At 38.4% G+C, this 18,631-nt stretch overlaps 1 protein-coding gene across 5 annotated transcripts in view; it reads right to left on the minus strand.

The window, feature by feature from the left end:
- Positions 1-18,239, minus strand: part of LOC103023131 (probable E3 ubiquitin-protein ligase HECTD4) — a 199,212-nt gene extending 180,973 nt beyond the window's left edge. For all 5 annotated transcript variants that reach the window (XM_049470710.1, XM_049470707.1, XM_049470709.1 and 2 more), the window contains exons 1-8: positions 17,624-18,239; positions 10,768-11,381; positions 7,067-7,156; positions 6,584-6,711; positions 5,971-6,079; positions 5,249-5,387; positions 4,828-4,998; positions 3,410-3,602 (exon numbers count right to left, since the gene is read on the minus strand). In XM_049470710.1, coding sequence (XP_049326667.1) covers positions 3,410-3,602; positions 4,828-4,998; positions 5,249-5,387; positions 5,971-6,079; positions 6,584-6,711; positions 7,067-7,156; positions 10,768-11,381; positions 17,624-17,770 — 1,591 coding nt within the window. In that variant the 5' untranslated portion in view covers positions 17,771-18,239. The remainder of the gene's footprint in view (positions 1-3,409; positions 3,603-4,827; positions 4,999-5,248; positions 5,388-5,970; positions 6,080-6,583; positions 6,712-7,066; positions 7,157-10,767; positions 11,382-17,623) is intronic.
- Positions 18,240-18,631: the final 392 nt, after the last annotated feature.

Below are 18,631 nucleotides of genomic sequence, written 5' to 3' on the forward strand. Positions count from 1 at the left end.
GTACCCAACATAATGATAAATTGACTTCGCCAATAACAAGTGAGGAAATTGACAAGGCAATTTCCAATCTTAATTCTAGTAAATCGCCTGGCACGGATGGGTTTCCGCCAGAATGGTATAAGACCTTTAGAGAACAGCTCCTCCCTTTACTTGAGCCCTGTTTTAATTATGTTCTGAAGGAGGGGGCATTGCCTCCATCCTGGAGAGAAGCTTTTATATCTGTTATCCCGAAAGACAGCAAAAGTAAGATGGAATGTAAAGGATATAGACCAATTAGTGTGCTTAATACAGATTACAAACTGTATGCATCTATATTAACCAAAAGGATGGAGGAGGTGATGCCTCTTTTGATTGATGAAGATCAGACAGGTTTCATAAAGAACAGACAAACCCAAGACAACATAAGGAGGGCTCTTCATATAGTAAATCATATCAACGAAAACAAAATAAGTTCTGTTATACTCAGCTTAGATGCTGAAAAAGCTTTTGATTCTGTGGGGTGGGAATTTCTTTTTCAAGTTATGAACAAGTTTGTTTTTTGTGAAGACTTCATAAATTGTATACGCACGCTTTATTCTTCTCCTTTGGCAAGGATTAAAGTGAATGGGAGTTTATCGGATTACATTGATTTACAACGTGGATGCAGACAAGGCTGCCCTGCAAGTCCTACCTTATTCAATCTGTTCATTGAACCCCTGGCTCAAGCTATTAGGCAGGATTCAAGCCTAGAAGGTATATCTATCATGGGCAGAGAGTACAGTGTGTGTTTATATGCAGATGATATATTGATTTCCCTTTCAAATCCAGAACTAGGTATACCTCGGTTGATGAACATTTTGTCCATGTATGGGAGTCATTCTGGGTATGTTCTTAACATTTACAAAACCCAGACATTGGCATTTCACTACACTCCTTCACCAGAACTCATTCAAACCTACAACCTCAAGTGGTCCTCCCCATACATCAAGTACCTGGGAATATATATAACAAAAGATTTATCCTTACTATACAAGATTAACTATAACTGTATAACTAAGAACCTTAATGAGGATATTAAAAGGTGGAGTCAGTTGCCTTTGGATTTTAGTAATAGAGTGCAGACAATTAAAATGAATATTCTACCTAGAGTGTTATATTTGTTCTCATCACTTCCAGTGGAGGTCCCACACGGGCAGTTTAGGGAATGGGACAAGCAACTGTCTAGATTTCTTTGGAATAACAAAAGGCCACGTGTAAAATATTCAACCCTACAACTTCCAAGAGAGAAAGGTGGTGTGAGCTTACCCTGTCTTAGGAATGACTACTTATCAGCTCAATTAAGACCTATTGTGTACTGGTGCAATCCAGCGTATGAAGCAAGGTGGAAGGACATTGAGCTGTCCTTACAGGACACCCCCTTACAATCTATACTGGGCTGCAATTATAAAGATAGTGAAATAGCAAGGTTAAAAAGCCCCTGGATTAAACTCTCACTCACTGTTTGGATGGAGATAATTAGGGGCTTCCAACTCCAGAGAGAAGCAAAATTACTTAGCTGGCCAGCTTATGACCCAGACTTTGTCCCAGGATCTCTGGACCATAGATATAGACACTGGGCTCATTCTGGAATAACTGCTCTGTGTAAAATCGTAAAAAATTGGGAACTGGATACTTTTCAGTCTCTTTGTCAGGTCTTTGGACTGGAAAAAAAGGACTTTTATAGGTATTTACAGCTGCGGCACTACTTTGACAAAGTAGTAAAACTTTCAAATTTAGAAGAACCTTCACTGTTTATTCAAATATTTATAACAGCATATGACTCTGGAAGTAATAAAAGCCTTATAGGAAGATTATATTCAGCCATAAGATCTCTAAATAATAACTCAACTGAATATATAAAACAACGGGAGAAAGAACAACGGGAGAAAGAACTAGGTGTACCCTTAACAGAGGAGACATGGATAAATGCTTGGAAGACCCAGTCCAGCTCTACTAATTCCCTTGTCTGGAGGGACTTCTGCTGGAAGAATCAGATACGTTTTATTATCACACCTAAACAAAAGTCCAAACAGATGAGATCTGTTTGTGAATGCTGGAGGGGGTGTGGGTTGGGGCCAGCAGACCACGCCCATATATTTTGGCTGTGCCCTTACATTCAGCCTTTTTGGGAAGGGGTAAGAAAGACAATCTCAGAAATTTTAGATTTGGCACTTGACTCCTTGTGTTGTACCTTGGTATTAAACCGAAATCTGTAAATAAATGTTTTGCTTATTTGCTAAAGGTACTCTTGGCAGCTGGGAAAAAGGCAATTACAAAGTGCTGGCTGAAAAGAAGCCCCCCCAACATGGACCTCTTTATAGAGACTGTTAATTACCTATACCGAATGGAAATGATGACATTTTCTTTAAGATTACAGAAAGAAAAAGGAATGAGGTACTGGTATAAGTGGACTAAATATGCATCCCATCTATCCACAAATGAAGAATGAACAGCCTGTGTGCAATATTTAATTATTGATGTATTTTACTTTATTTCCTCTTTTCTCTCCCCCCAATGCACTTCCCCTGCCCGGTGTGTAACTAATGGTGTATCTAGAGACGTATGGTATTCTGTGCCCCTGCTGCTGTCTCCCCATGGCCTCAGTTTGTTTTGTTGTTCTACTCAAAAACAAAAATAAAAATAAAGTTTAAAAAGAAATAGGTAGGTGTGTATATTTAGAACATTTATAATTATTTCGCTATGACCCAATGGTCTTTTAAATTAGGTACCTGAAATTCAAGCCAGTAAACAGTGTAAATTAGCTAATTAATGGGTATTTAGGGATTCCCAGTATCTCAGGGTTTTATTATTTACTCATGAAATAAATGGAATAGTTCTGTTTACACTAGTTAGTTAGCTATCTTGTGTAAGTAACTATAGGTGTAAATCAGATCTCCGATGGCTTTTGCATTTTACAGAGACTTTGGAACTAGACACCAGGAAAAATTCAACAAAAGTAAACAGTGAATTAACAGAGAAAAAGCGGGAATTCAGTAAACAGTGTAACACCAGTGGGGGTGTGGGAACGGGGTAGAACCGTGCTCCAGCACGATTAAACCGAACCGTGCTTAGTGTGAATACACCCTTAGAGCTGCAAAGTTGACTACAGAGCAGAGGCAGCTAGACTCTCTGTGTCACAGTGCCGTAGCCAATCAGTGGAGATATGTTTGCATGTATGAATATTCATGAGCAAGAGCCAAAATCCGGTTGTTCTTCCCCACCCACTTCTCTACCGGACTAAAGCAGCCTTATTACAGGATCACCGGAGCACATTTTTTCACAAAAAACAGCTTACATGACATTCATTCTAGAGACCAAAACTAGACATTTTTATACTTTTATACACTTTTATATACACTTTTATAGAGTGTGTGTGTGTAGGTTGATTTACCAGACTGCTCCTCTTTTACAGGGTTGGTGATGGCAGAACCAGTAAGAGCAGCTAGTGTGGCCGAGTGTGAAGCACGAAAGCGCGACATTCGGCTCATTAGCAGCTCATTCAGACACTTTGATGGCTCTCCCTCTTTCCGTAATAAGATCACCCGCTCCCGCAGAGGACTGACTACACATAGCCCAGCCTCAGTCTAGAGGTAAAAGAAACATAGGGTTGGGTTTATATAAAAAATAAATAAATTATATATATACATATTTTTATATATAAAACATATATAATATACAGCCATTATTGTCTAAACCACCTGCAACAAAAATGAGTACACCCCTTAGTGAAAGTTCCTGAAGTGTGAATATTTTGTGTGGCCACCATTATTTTCCAGAACTGCCTTAACTCTCCTGGGCATGGAGTTTACCAGAGTTTCACAGGTTGCCATTGGAATGCTTTTCCACTCCTCCATAATGACATCACAGATCTGGCGGATATTCGAGACTTTGCTTTCCGACACCTTCCGCTTGAGGATGCCCCAAAGATGTTCTATTGGGTTTAGGCAAGTTTGGCCAGTCCATCACCTTTACCCTCAGACTCTTCAATAAAGCAGTGGTCATCTTAGAGGTGTGTTTGTGGTCATTATCATGCTGAAAACAATGCCCTAGGAGGAGGGAGGGGATCATGCTCTGCTTCAGTATTTCACAGTACATACTGGAGTTCATGTGTCTCTCAATGAAATGTAACTCTACAACTCCTGCTGTACTCATGCAGCTCCAGACCATGGCATTCCCACCGTCATGCTTGACTGTAAGCATGACACACTTATCTTTGTACTTCTAACCTGACTGCCACACCCTTTGCCATCTTCATGTAGCACAACAATTTGTGTTTTAAGAGCTTCAGAAAGTTCTTTGCCATTAGGTGCCATGTTGAAACTTTGAGTGACCAGTATGAGAGAGTGTGAGAGTTGTACTACAAAAGATTAAACACACCTGCTCCCTGTGCACACCTAAGACCTAGTAACACTAACGAGTCACATGACTTTTTGAAGGGAAAATGACAAGCAGTGCTAAACTTGGACATTTAGGGGTGTAGTCTCTTAGGGGTGTACTCACTTTTGTTGCTGGTGGCTTAGACATTAATTATATAGACATTAGTATATTGAGTGATTTGAGGGAAGAATAAATTAAAAAGTTTATAATTTTTAAAGTTATATAAGATGCACACAGATTACTTTTCATTATTTCAAAGCGTCAATTTGTCAGTGTTTTCCCATGAAAAGATATACTTAAATATCTGCAGAAATGTAAGGGGTGTACTCACTTTGGTGAAACGCTGTGTGTATATATATATATATATATATATATATATATATATACATATGTTTATATTTACAAATACATTATGCCATTCCAGGTTCTTACCGCTAACTGGAAGACATCCATGAAGACAGAGTGGCCTTTCTGGGTCTTTTCATTTAGGCTGACAGGCGACCACACCCAGTAGAGATAAGTGCCATCAGAACACAGGTGGAGTGTGGTCAAACTGCTGCCCATGGGAAAGTGGTGAACAGGCATGGACACAATCTGATTCACCTTTATACAGACAGGAAAATAATGAAAAGAGCTGAATCAAACTGAAGGTTTACACTAAAAGTGTGGACAAAACATGATAATTAAAACAACCCCCGCCCACACATATTCTGATATTTCTAAAAACTGCAAACTGCATTTTGACGTTCTGCCCACATGAACACCAAGTTTTGAAAACACTCTCTAAGGTGCATATTAAAAAAAATTCTAAAGAAATGTTGTCTGTGTGTGGGTGTGAGTGTTAAATGCTTACTTTAAGGGTGAAAGGGTCAATGACCTGGCAAAGTTGATGAGGTTTAGAGTCAAAGGAGGCTGGGCGATGGAGTAGTCGGCCACTGCTGTACACTACCCAACCAGGCTCAAGCTCCTCATTTCGACAGTACACAAAACCCCTAAAAGACAGAGTGGTCAAGTCTGACATATGAATAAAGCACAGAGTTGCGGAGGTCAACCTAAAATTTTAATGAATCTGTTCTGTTTTTTTTTATCCTGTAAGTTTAAATACAGTGTAAGCTAGTAATAGAGTACAGCATATAACCCCTCCTGCTTTCTCCACCCCCACTATCAGCAGGAAAAAGACTTTCTGCCTCGTTATCTAATGTGAACAGACTTGAATATAGCCTTACTCCGAATAAAATCATCAGCAGTAGGAAAGTGTGGCTAACTGCTGAAGAGCAACCAGCAGTGACTTTTTTGTAGACTTCTAATGAAATACTGATGGACAGACATGTTTTACCCACTCAAATCTGGTTCCGGAGAAAGAATGCACTTTGATTTCTGATTTTCACTGTATTTACACTAACGTACAGAAACAGGTAAACAGAAGTGAACGTGAGAGTTGCTGTCATATTCTATATGTTGCATAAAATATAACAAATGTGGCCTTGCTAGGGATCACAGATAAAGTTTTAAAAATACTGTAATTGGACCTTATAGTAGTTGGGTGATTTCAGAATCAGAATTCTCTCATATTACCTCAGTGTCCCATGAAGTCCTGACCCTAACTTGCTTAAGCCTCTCCCAAAAGAGTTAGTTGTGTACAGATATAAGCCATCTGTAGTTAAGCAGCGACCCAGGTCTGTCTCTGTGTAAGGAATAGGAAGAGAGAGAGAGAGAGAGAAAGAGAGAGAGAGAAAGTGTTAAAAGTCTCTGCTCTGCATCCTCCACAAAGAGCTTTAGTTTGTCAAATTTCACAAATATGTGGATTTTACCCAGATACAGATACAAAAAAAACAGTAGAGCCAATACACAGAGCAGAGCATAATACTGGCTTCAATGTGCATCTGCAGCTGTGCTCAAGCTCCATAATTTCATCTAGCCATTGGACAAGGAACTGCAGCATCCTGTGAATTACAAGCCTCGTACATAGATACTGTTATCTGCACCTTGTTAGCTACTTCGGAAAATTCTGACTGATAGTATATTATGGCTGATACACTGCCAGTCAGTTTTTCCTTTAATTCTCCTCAACCTACACTGGTTAGAATATTTTTGATTCCACTGTCACCGTACACAGAAGTACTTCCTTTTACAAGACCACATTCACATTAAAGGCAGTAACAGTCCTTAGCATGTCCCTTAGCATTACCTTTACTTTCTGCTCCTGCTGCACTGCTGTCGGGGGCAGGCAGCATGTCCTCAAAGCCCCATGAGACACTGTGTTTTCCTCCTAGTAAACAGGAGGGAGACCCTGGACCCCCTTCAAGAAGAAGCAGTCTGAGAAAAAGAAATATAAAAGAAAAGAAAACAACAATAACATAATCTATACATATTTGATGTCTTAAGCACAAATTTAATCTCCTTAGAATTCAAATGATTTAAGGTTTTACTCCTCTTTACATTCAGCTCAGTTAATCTGTATTTTATGTTAAAAAACACTATTTTGACTCTGCTATGATTTGCTGATTTTCTTGCCCCAACACATCTACTAAACATTGGCAGTTAACAGGCAAGTTAAAGGTGCCTAAATAAGGAAATGCAGAAAACTTTGCATCTGTAGGACTGGAGTTCTCCACTCAATACAATAAAATAAAAATGTTTTTTTTTTTTTAAATACTTTATATAGCCTGACCGATAAAGGACATCTGCCACAGGAAGCTGCTCAAGGTCAGTTTGTTTTTGTAGCAGGTGAACTGTGTGGATGAAGGTCTTCAGAGATCCCCTAAAAACAGGAAATAAAAGAGTTTACACTCTTACACTGTACAAGTAAGAACACCAGCTTGTGTTATTATAAGAAATAATATAATAAAGACAATACAATGGAAAGAATTATCAGATATCAATCAACTGAAATTAAGTTATTTAATAATTAAACCTGATATAATTAACAACACAAGAGAACACAATAACTGCAATCAACTTGAAGGACATGTCTTGTTATGGAATTAAATCTATGGTTCCCTGAGAATGCCCACTTGTTTTTTTTCTGCTATAAGAAAGCTTTAGCTTAAGCATTCCTATTTACTTTTTAAACATTTAATTTTTTTTTCCCCTGTAAAGTAGTGCTGAAGCTATTAATTGAATAGTCAACCATATCTCTGTCATGCCCTCCATCTCTGCTTCATGTGGGTACAGATCTTTTTTCTTACCTGTGCAAAGTGTTGTGTTTCCATGCCCATAACCATGCCTCCACCAAGCCTGCTTGCTGTACGCAAAGTTTAACTTGGTTCAACTTTAACTGTGTATCAAACAGTAGCGCAGCAAAAAACAAAAGGTGTGACCTGAACTCATGCAACCAGGTAAAAACTGTAGACCAAACAAAAAAAAAACGGACGATCGTCTAATATTAACGATTAGTGAATTCCCTGAGCTGTACAGCATATCCCTAGTCTCATACAAAGATAACAGGAGGAAGACAGAAATCAGAGCTTTTTTGTGATGTTGAGTGACAGATACAGTCTTCTGATGCCGTAGTTACATCTTCCTTAAAAACACTGGTTGCAAACATGACAACAGGCAGAGCGGAAAGCAAAGCGGCGTACCACTGGCCAAGTGAAAACAGCTTAAACCAACTGAGCAGCAGATAATAATTACACACAAACTGGTGATGTCAGTGGGTCACCACTGGGTCACCCAAACAATATAGTACAAAAAATAAACAAAAAATAAAGTATAATTATTATTATTATTCCAATACTTATGTTCACCTAAACTTTTTTCTAAAATCACCTTGATGTACATACCAGAAAATATAAGGTAATTCTGTTTCATGCAAGTGTGGTCCAGGGAGGCCGGCCCAGCATCTGTCAGCACCAGCCGATGGACAGCGCCCAAAACCACATTCGGACAATTTGGACGTTTGGCAGCTGCTGAACACTACGCCAAGGAAGGCCAATCCGAAGAAGCGTGGAGCTCCATTAAAAGCCATCGCAGGCACAGGTTGGCGGGTTGCCGCTCTGCCTGTTGTCATGTCTGCAACCAGTGTTTTTAAGGGTGGTGTAGCTACAGCATCTAAAGACTGTATCTGTCACTCAACAAAAAGCTCCGATTTCTGTCTTCCTCCTGTTATGTCTGTATGAGACTAGGGACGTGCTGTACATCTCAGGGGATTCACTAATCGTTAATCATTGTCTGACAGGAAGTGTGCATTAAAGAGTAAAGTACAGGGTTCATACACTTTTTCACCAATAAATTTCCATGACTTTTTGGCAAATTTTCATGGCCGTCCAAATTTCCATGATCTTTAAAATATCAGTGCAAACATATAGAATAAAACAAAAAAATCCATGTCAAACCTGACTATAGTAGGCCTATATCTTACTTAAAATGTATTTAAATGAAAAAAAAAATCTTTAAGCTATGCTGACAATCTTCAATAATAAAATGTGTGAAATCCTGAGAGAATCCTGTACTAACTCTGAGCTGATTCCATGCACTGCTAAGCATTTCTAAAGTTTAACATGTAAACAGTGGTACATACTTTCATCAAAGAACATGCTATAGAATCTTTAGTTTAAAACTTTGAATCAGTTTTTAATTAATGTAATTTGACAGATATCTGGCTGTCAGGGGAAATGTTGGCTGGGATTTGTAAACCTGCTTCCCAAAGAAAGAGAGAAAGAGATGTTCATTATAGCCTAAAAAATGCCTTAACACTAATATAGAAACACAAATTAGTACAAGAGTTTCACACACACTTAACCTGTCAGACACACCAAGCAGCAGCAGCAGCAGCCCGGTGTTTAGTTAGCTAACGCTAGATAGCTCCATGCTGCTTCTCCTGTGCACAAATATCACATTTCTGTATATTCTGCAATTCAGGTCTCAGCCTTTTATTAGTCTGAATGAAGCCAGACAGCATTAAATCAGCATGTTTCTCTCTCTGAGTTAATTAGAGTTACAGTGCAGCAGCTGAAGCTCCAGTCCAGAGGAGGACCCGCGCAGCCGGTTAGCTAACGCGAAGTGACGTGATGGATTCACCCAAACATTATTATTTTTTAACCAAAATAGCTTTTCTTATTCGACAAACGAAAACACTAAGATTTGAAGAGCAAATTTTCATGACTTTTCCAAAACTTTCTGGTTATTTTTATTTTTCCAAAACTTATCCAGGCCTGGAAATTGCTATTTTCAAATTATTCAGATGAAACCTGGTTTTAGACTATAATTTATTGTCTAGATGGACAGTTCTGGTGGAAACAGGAGAGGTGAGGTGCACATTGAATTCTGCCATGATTTGATCAGCCGTGGTTTTATGTTTTTTGGATACGTTAAGTTTTCAAATAAAAATAAAATATTAAAAATATTGTTAGCACTTTTGTTTGTTTGTTTGTTCAATAAAATTGGATTTATATTTAATGGATCATGACTTAAAATGATACTGACTCTCAGATCAAGTGTAGTTCAAACAGCAAAGCAATTGTATAAAACACACTATAACCAAAATTCTTACTGAAATATTACATTGTTGTTTGACCAAGATAGACGAAAGACGAATTTTGACAAATGTTGCCTCAATCTTGATCAAATAACAATATAACGTTTTACTATTGTTTTTCTGTTTGAGCTACAATGATCCGACCATAATTATTGTTACGTTTTAAAATAAAGACAGAGGCGCAATGGACAAAACTAGTAAGGAATTAATATATTTTATTAATGCTAACATGCTAAAAACGAATGCTAACATACTGTATATCTTTATAGATCTGTGTATATTACCGCTGCTTTCAACAGAAGTTGTACTAAAGGACTGATGGGCAAATTGTGCTTTTTCAAATATAAAAAATATAAAATACTACACAATAAACAGAAATAATGACTAAAATAACAACATTGCTGTTCCCTTAAATGAGCTGCTGGTATACCTTTACAGCGTGACTGCACAGGACAGTATCCTCTGCTAAGACGCCCAAAAGCACCTAGATCTCAACATGCCAAAGTCAGAGCACACCTGCCTCTTAAAGGAAATGATAACTGATAACTCATGTTTTGCCCATGATTAATTAAGAGAATCAGTACACGCCTTTTTTACGCTTCAAGCCAGACAAGCCGTATTTTTTGTGCCCTCACGATACCAAAGACACGCCCTAAATCAAGCTAAGCAAAGCTCAATTGACTGGTGCGCTACAGATGGCTAACATAGGGCCCTTTATATTTTTACTGTTACTTAGCATCAAGATTAACGGGATATTACTACTACTCCGGACTGTATGTATTATGTATGATCAGTTACACTACTAGTTTGTATCCCTGTAAGTCAGTATTCCATACCTGGGTAAATCTTTAATAACTCTAATAACAAGACAGTCCTATAAACTATGTTGTACACACCTGGCACATGCCAGTGCCACAAGTGCAGCAGCTGCATTCTCCCTTTGCCTCTGGGTTAATAGTAGTCGCTCCTGCACCAAACCGCCTCCTCCCTGTTCACCTCCCTGCTCCAACCAGGTACACAGCAGCCCCTCCAAGCCATTGAGGCAATCAGCAGGCTCCTTTCCCAGGCTAAGCGGTTGGCAGTCACGCAAACAGGCCAGCAGTACTTCAGCAGTGACACCACTAAGTGCCGGGTCATGGCGAGTCTGGGACTGTAGAAGGGGGAAAACGAGCAATAGTCCCACACGGGACGTAAAGGGGGCCTGGTCTGTACTGGGGGGCAGTGGTGAGTGGTGGTGGTGGGTGAGATGATGTTGCTGCTGTAGGAGGCCCTGCCGCTTCAGGAGTGCTATCGCCTCATCATCAGCCCCAGCTCCAGCACCAGCAGCTGCTGTTGTGCCTTCCCGCTCTTGTTGCTCTTCCAAGGCCAGCTGCCTCTGCGCTCCCCACAGACCACGTAGAGCATTAAGCCGATACTCCAGGAGGCGGGCATATGCGTTGCTCTGGTTTCCACAGACTGAACGCAGGCGATCAGCTAATTCCACTGGGTTCTTGGTCTCAAAGGTCAGGATCTACACATGGAGGAAAACTTACATGTTAGAGTCATTATGAGAATCATATTTCAGTTAGTTTCCCAGTTAAAAATGTTTCAAGTTTTACCTATTTTTTTTCACACACTTTTTGCATACAAAACAATTCTAAATTGATGAATGTGCAATTCTAGAGAACCTAGAGAACAAAAGTAATAACAATGGAACACTGTTTAAAATACATGCAGGACAGAAATGCACTCTTTTACACAAATGAGTTCCCAAATATTACATTACTATTACTGCAATGGAAATCTTACTTATAAAGGCTAACAGACTTAAAAGTTTACTGTTTATTAAAAACAAATCCAATGTGTTTACCAATATTGCACAGATAGAACAGTTTGAAGTACTTTCTAAATGTATTTATATGTATATTATATACATTATTACTGGTGAATTTAACATAATTGCATATAATAAAGCATTAAAGTACAGTAATGCTAAAGGTGTTGGCAACCCTGAAACCTTTCCACAAATGTAAGTATTTCTCCCAGAAGATTATTGCAATCACACGTTTTCTTATATACATGTTTGTTTTCTTTCAGTGTATTGGAACAACGCAAGAACAAGAGAAACGGCCAACACGTATGTAATTTCACGCAAAACTATTGCCAACTCTTCCAAATTGAGGGTAAATAACTTTGTATCAAGCATGTGATGCTCATTTAAACTCAAATGCAGCTAGTACAAGGTGTGAACAATAAAAAAAATCACTCCTGAAACAGAGAAAAAGGACAAAAGTTGACTTCTGAATTCTTTGCATTGTGTGCCTGTGTGTGCCTCACTGAGTATGGAGAACAGAAAGAGAAGAGAACTGTCTGAGGACTTGAGAACCAAAACTGTGGACAAATATCAACAATCTTAAGGTTTCAAGTCCATCTTCAGAGCTCTTGATGGTCCTTTACCTACCTGAAAGACAAAAAATTGATGAAAGGTTGCAATGCAGGAAAGTATGCATGGTGGTTAAGCATCCCCAATCAAGCTACAAAGAAATTCAAGTTGTCCTGCAGGCTCAGAGTGCATCAGTGTCAGCTTGAACAATCCGTCAACATTTGAATGAAATAAGCACTATGCAGACATATAAAGAACTAGAGAGCCAGACCTAGTTGAAAGTACAAGTACTCTATGAAAAATGACTTAAGTAGAAGTTCATTAAGCAAATTTTACTGCAAAGTACTGCAAGTTAGTTTATTAAAAAATATTATTCTCAAGTACTAAAAGTAAAAGTACAGGTACTGTGGTGTGTAGTTATTAAAACACAAATGTTTAAATAACATATTGTTTGCATTACTTTAAGTTTAGGCTTAAGGAAACTCACAATTCCTCTGACTGTAACAGGACAGGAATGAACAGGATAGAGTACATAAAGTCTTAAATTACCTCTCTAATCAAACATACCCAAAAGAAAGGATAAACAGCAAGCTGTTAGGATATTTGAAAAAAATCAGCATAAAAGGTCACTAGCTGGTCTATCACAATTGTAAAATCAACTAACGCTGTCAAAGGCCAAGAGATTAGATCACCTTAAACACTGAGCATATCTCTTTATAAACAACAACAGGTCAACTATGTCCCTTCCTCCTTTAAAGCATGCCTCTCTTCACTTCCCCACGCCAAGGGGTCTTCTTCCTCACCTTCACCACCACCATTACTCCAAGTTGAAGGTGGTGATTCTGGTTCATCAATCTCAAAACTAGGAGATAAATATAAGATATAAGGAGATAAAACATTTTAAATCTTTCTATCAAAAAATTTGAAACCATGGTCAAAGTTATTACATAATTGAACTAGTGGTGCCAATTTAATCAGATTAATCACAACAGTATTCTGTAAAACTGTAAGGATTTCTGAATTTCAAGCACATGCACCATGTGGGCAGCAGGGCCTACAGACTGAATGAGTCGTAGGTGTGGAGTTCAAATGCACGCACACCCCTGCACCGCACACCAGGTCGACCAGCAGTGTGGGGGCGGGGCAGATTACGGCAGATGTTGGTTACTGATTCCAAATTAATCAAATGCTTAACGCTTTATCGTTAACAGCCCTACCTCTGTATTCCAAATTCATTAGAATGCGACATCATGTGTTGTTTTTTTATGACTCATCTGCTTCACATTGTCAGACAGATATTACTATTTGAGTACGGTTTAATTCTGGCAGTAACCATGCCTGTGCTTTGTACAAGTTTTCTAAGGAATTAAATATAATGGAATTTATTTGGGGGGGAATTCTTTATATAAAATGTTTACACACTAAATTATAATATATTTATGTTTGTTATGTTTGGGCTAGTGCGCTGCCATTTTGCCCATGCAGCACTGGTAACGTCACAAGGTTGGTTGGTTGAAGAGCTCAGGTACATAGCTAGCGGTCACGGTTAAGGAAAAGAGCTTGTTGTTTGTGAAGATTATAGATGAAGATGAAGCTGAACTAGGCTAACGTGGAGCATTTGCTCAGAGATCTTTTCTGTATAAACCTGAGCAGAAATTTTCTGATGCTTTTCTAAGAGCAAGACGTTTTGGGGGTGTCTCTGCTCTCTCTACGGGAGGTCCGTGCAGAAACCCTGCTGCCCGTCAACATCAGGTACTGCCATCCAGTTAACTAGCTTGTTTATATACATTTAGCTATTTAGCATGAAATCGGGTCGGTTCGGGCCGAGATTTCCCACCACATTCCTCGGGCCGGGTCGGGTCGGGCACAGAATACTTGACAACAATAAATGTTTGGCTAAAAAATTACAGAAAGCACTTTTGGTACTCGGCCAATTTAGAAAAAATGAAAGAAAAAAATGTTTATACAGAACAATGCTTTTCAGTTTCCAGTGTTTCTGCTCATGTTGGAGTGAATGATTTTTAGAAGTTGCAGGAGTTGCAGGAGCAGGCCCACACTCCTCCCCCCAACTAGGGGTGTGTTAAAAAAAAGATTTTTCGAATTAAATCGATCCTTATTTTAATGATTTGACATCTATTCATATAAACCCAAGATCGATTCTTAGAATTAGACAATTTTCCCCGTATATATGTAGAGTTTTAACGTCTCACGTTTTTCTCTCAAGACCAGACTTTTTTTGATCACCGCCCTTTTCACCTGTACTTGATTTAAATACCTGACCAGCTGAATCTACTGTTAGCTTAGCGGGTTAGCTGATTCACTGATTAAGCTAAATGCGATAGCCAGATTTCCGAGTAACAAGCGCGATTACCGGGCCGGGAAAGAGGCTCTTATAACTGAGCAGATGAACTCTGCTCAGACCTGATGGTTTTTCCTTTGAATTTAAAGGTGTCCATCAGCTAAAATCAACTTGTTCTTGTTCTTTGGGAAATGCAATAGGTCTCTCTGAGTAATATATGCATGATGGATATTATACTGTTTCTCAGCCTCCCTTGTCTGCAGTAGCTAATAAGAGAAAATATTCTGCACGGCCACAGGGACGAGGGAAATCCACATGGCTGTGGCAGGCAGCCCACGCTCGGCTCGCAGCATTGATTGAACACATTTGTCGTTCTCTGTTGCATATATATATTTTTAAAAATAGCATTTAAAAATGCATTTTCTTTGAAAAGCATGTAAAACACGCCATATTTGGTATTTAGCAAAATCTTTCAGTTTGTTTTGGTTTTACTGAAAAAATACTTTTGTACATTACAATACATTACAAGCTCATTGCATGTTTAGTTACAATAATTCAAAAAAGTCTTCTCCACTTGGAATAACATCATATATTCTGTACAGGCTGGATTCCATTTCTCACACAGCCATCAACAAAAAAAACACTTGTACCTACATTTATTCCAATATTTATTGCATAAGATATGCAAAAACTGATGGCACTATACAAGAGAATCACATTTCTGCCATCGATTACAAAGAGTCCATCAGGCTCAAAGTATCTTCCATTATGCCTTTCAGCTGCATGATTTCATATTGATTCTACACACAAATGTGCTAGAGCTCCCTGAATGATCCCTTAACAAGCATATTTAAGAACAGAAATAACAGGATAAAGGCCAGATGTGTTTTATATCCGTAACCACTACCCATACCCATACACCGAGTTACTTTGTTTTCTACCTTCAAGACAGGCTCTACAGGAAAAAAGTTGATGTAAAGGCTACATGAATGTACATGTACAAGAATTGTATATTGATCATGTAATAGCATAAATAAACAGGTCACTGAAATATACAGTCTAAAAATGAACAATACGGTTTATGCTAATTGCATGTTGTTCAATAGTAGGTTGAGTAGTGAATAGTGTTGGGTGGGGCTCTCTAGAAAAAGCTAAACGCTTTGGTTAGTTTAGCAACATCAAATCAAATGTTGTGTTAGTATTAGCATTAATAATACTAAAAACAACTTTACTTATTATTAGTAAGATAGCTCTTTATATAAAAAACATATTTTGTTTAAAATAATGTGATTTAATTCAATATTATTTGCATTGAATTAGCTCCAGGACCAAGTCATTCCATATCAAGAACAATAGGACATTCACATGCTGATCTTGCGTACATATATCCACTGTTGACATACACATGTTAATCTTCATTGGAAGGCTTTGGTAGAGTTTCTGTGACTTAATTTTTTACTTTCTTATATTAAATACACATGAATTATATGCTAGGGAACTAATACAATAATTGCCTTGCGGTTTTTTTATATTCTGCAAGTTTTTTACATGTAAAAACACTAAAACTACATTCTCTTTTATTCTTGGTGTCCTTCCAATTGCCACTTCAGGTTTCTTCTATTCTCAGCCCACTATGAACAAGCTCCGATTGGGTTACCATAGTCCTTAGAAGGCTCAGGTTCCAAATCACTGCAGACTCTGCCATGCTCAAACTACACTATATGAGGATGCAACTACAGAACAAAAAAATAAACCACTCAGTATTAAAATGACAATTTAAGAAATAAAAATGTTATAGCTGAAAGCAAGATTAGACAGAAAAACGTATGTGTATAGTATGGGATATATTACACGACCACTGAGCTGAGTTTGTGTGGATAAATGCAAAGTCATATGCAACCACTTTCTTAACAAAAAGAGCACATTAGAACACATTACTGACCAATAAAAGATAACCCCTAATGCCACTGTGCATTCGTTTTAATACATCCTGGAATACTGAATGTTTATCAATTAGTATTTGAGGGTAAGTATGTTGCCCCAAACACCCACTATTTTCACAAAACACTTTACTAGTAAAACTTAAAAATCACCTGCAACCTAGTTAGCTAGGTTACACTTCAACGTTAACCTCAGGTTAGAAACAGATGACTGATAATGACTCGTAGGTCATGAATTATTTAAGTAAGGAATTGCCTAAACTACAAGTCATTTAGCGTTATACGAACAGCTAAATTAGTTAACGCTAACGTTACATAGACAGGCTAACCTAGCTAAGCTAACTAGCTAGCTCCCAAGCTAGCCTCAGCTAAGCTAAGCTAGCTGTCAAGGGCTTGGCAGCTTTACACCGGCTACAACATTAGCTGCAGCTAGTGTAATCAGCTAAGTCAGACGGTGACATTAGTTTATTCAGGCAATAAAAGAGCTAGATATTTAGCTTAGCTATCCGTGGGAGCCATATAAGCTAACTAGTTCATTAAAAAAACTTTAAATATCTAAATTGTTTCAGATATACAGATATCGTTTATATAAATGCCTATAGCACGTCACTTGCAATCCAAACAAGGTGATATGTCGATTTGTGATGCCTAACAATATTAACTACCTAGCAGCTCTGCGCATGCGCTGATTCGCTATTTTTTTTGTTTTTGTTTTTTTTTTCATGGAAATTCTGTTTTTCCATGGTGTGTTATACAATCGGAACTCACTGTTGTTTAAGTGTTAAAAAAGTGTTAATGGAGATTCAGATCTAAAGTATTTTTTTAACTATTTATTATCACGTAAATTATCTTTTATTTACAATGATCCATGATTTTAACCACATATCCTTCCTATACGTCTGCTGTCAGCATTGTCTGATAACGTGCTTACACTCTGTCGAAATCTCTGTCCTACGGGCTGCTTTATATAAGCAGCTTTACTTAAATATCCTTTGTGGTAGCACGTTTTGACAAGGTGGCAAAATCGACAAAACACCGGCCTTATTTTTACCATTATCACCGGCACAGTAGCTATAGGCAGGTGGTTACAGTTAGATGACTAGCTGTCATTCAGATTTGTCAGTCTAGCAAAGGCTGCAGGTTTAGGTTACCTCCTGCTCTGCGTCGCCCTGCTCTGAGGCACCAATCTCGCTGGGTAATTCGGCGAGGTCCGTCACACGAATCAGTCCATCGTGAAGAAAAATAGTCTCTTCTTTTACAGACAACCACTGGGATGAATCCACAGCCCCTGATCCCATCTCTCTCTTCCCCGGAAAAAATACTGAAGTTGACAAACATTAAAGTAGAGCAGCCTACGTGTTAGCTCTATCCGTAGGCTTACATTATACTGTCAGTCAGCAAAACGCCACAGAAGTTTACTGCTGGTGTCAGCAACGGCCGTTTCGCTACAGCAGCTGGAAAAAACCTTCCCTAGTTCAGCTGCTCTCCTCTCCTCTCCTCTCACTGCAGACCGACTAGCCTCTCTGTTCAGCTACAGCTACAGCTGCTAGTGTTTTCTGAGAGGTGGGCGTGACACAGTACCTAGCTAATGTAACTTAAATAACGGTACAGCTCTAACACAGCCAAGGCTATGTCTCTCTCTTAACCGAGATCTACGCCCCGTATACGAGTATCACACCACGAATTACCCTGCTCGGTTTATTAGCAGTAAGCTAGCTAGATAATAAAACCCGCACAGCTGTGAGTGAGACGCCATATTTTCCTAAACCTGCCTCTCCCAGTATGCATTGCGGGTTTGTATAAACACACAATCCTGAGAGCAAGAACTTTGAATAAACGTTCATTTTGTGAATCACATCTTTTAATGTTTATACTGGAAAAAAAACAACAACATAATTATTTAATATTGCCTGAATCAACGTTTAGTTCAGGGTTTAAATGGTTGGGGTTCTTATACATTATTTTCAATAATAATAATAACAATAATAATAATAATAATAACTAGAATAGGAAAGTTTGTGAACAAACTTTAAGTTGGCTTGGAAAAGAGTGACAAACACTGAAAAGTGGTTGCTAAGTTGTTGTTAAGTGTTTGCTAGGCAGTTTCTATCTAAATTGGTTGCTAAGGTTTCCACAGACAGTTGTTAGTGTGGGTGGTG

Source organism: Astyanax mexicanus, chromosome 22, assembly GCF_023375975.1.
Source record: "Astyanax mexicanus isolate ESR-SI-001 chromosome 22, AstMex3_surface, whole genome shotgun sequence".
Taxonomy (NCBI): Eukaryota; Metazoa; Chordata; class Actinopteri; order Characiformes; family Acestrorhamphidae; genus Astyanax; species Astyanax mexicanus.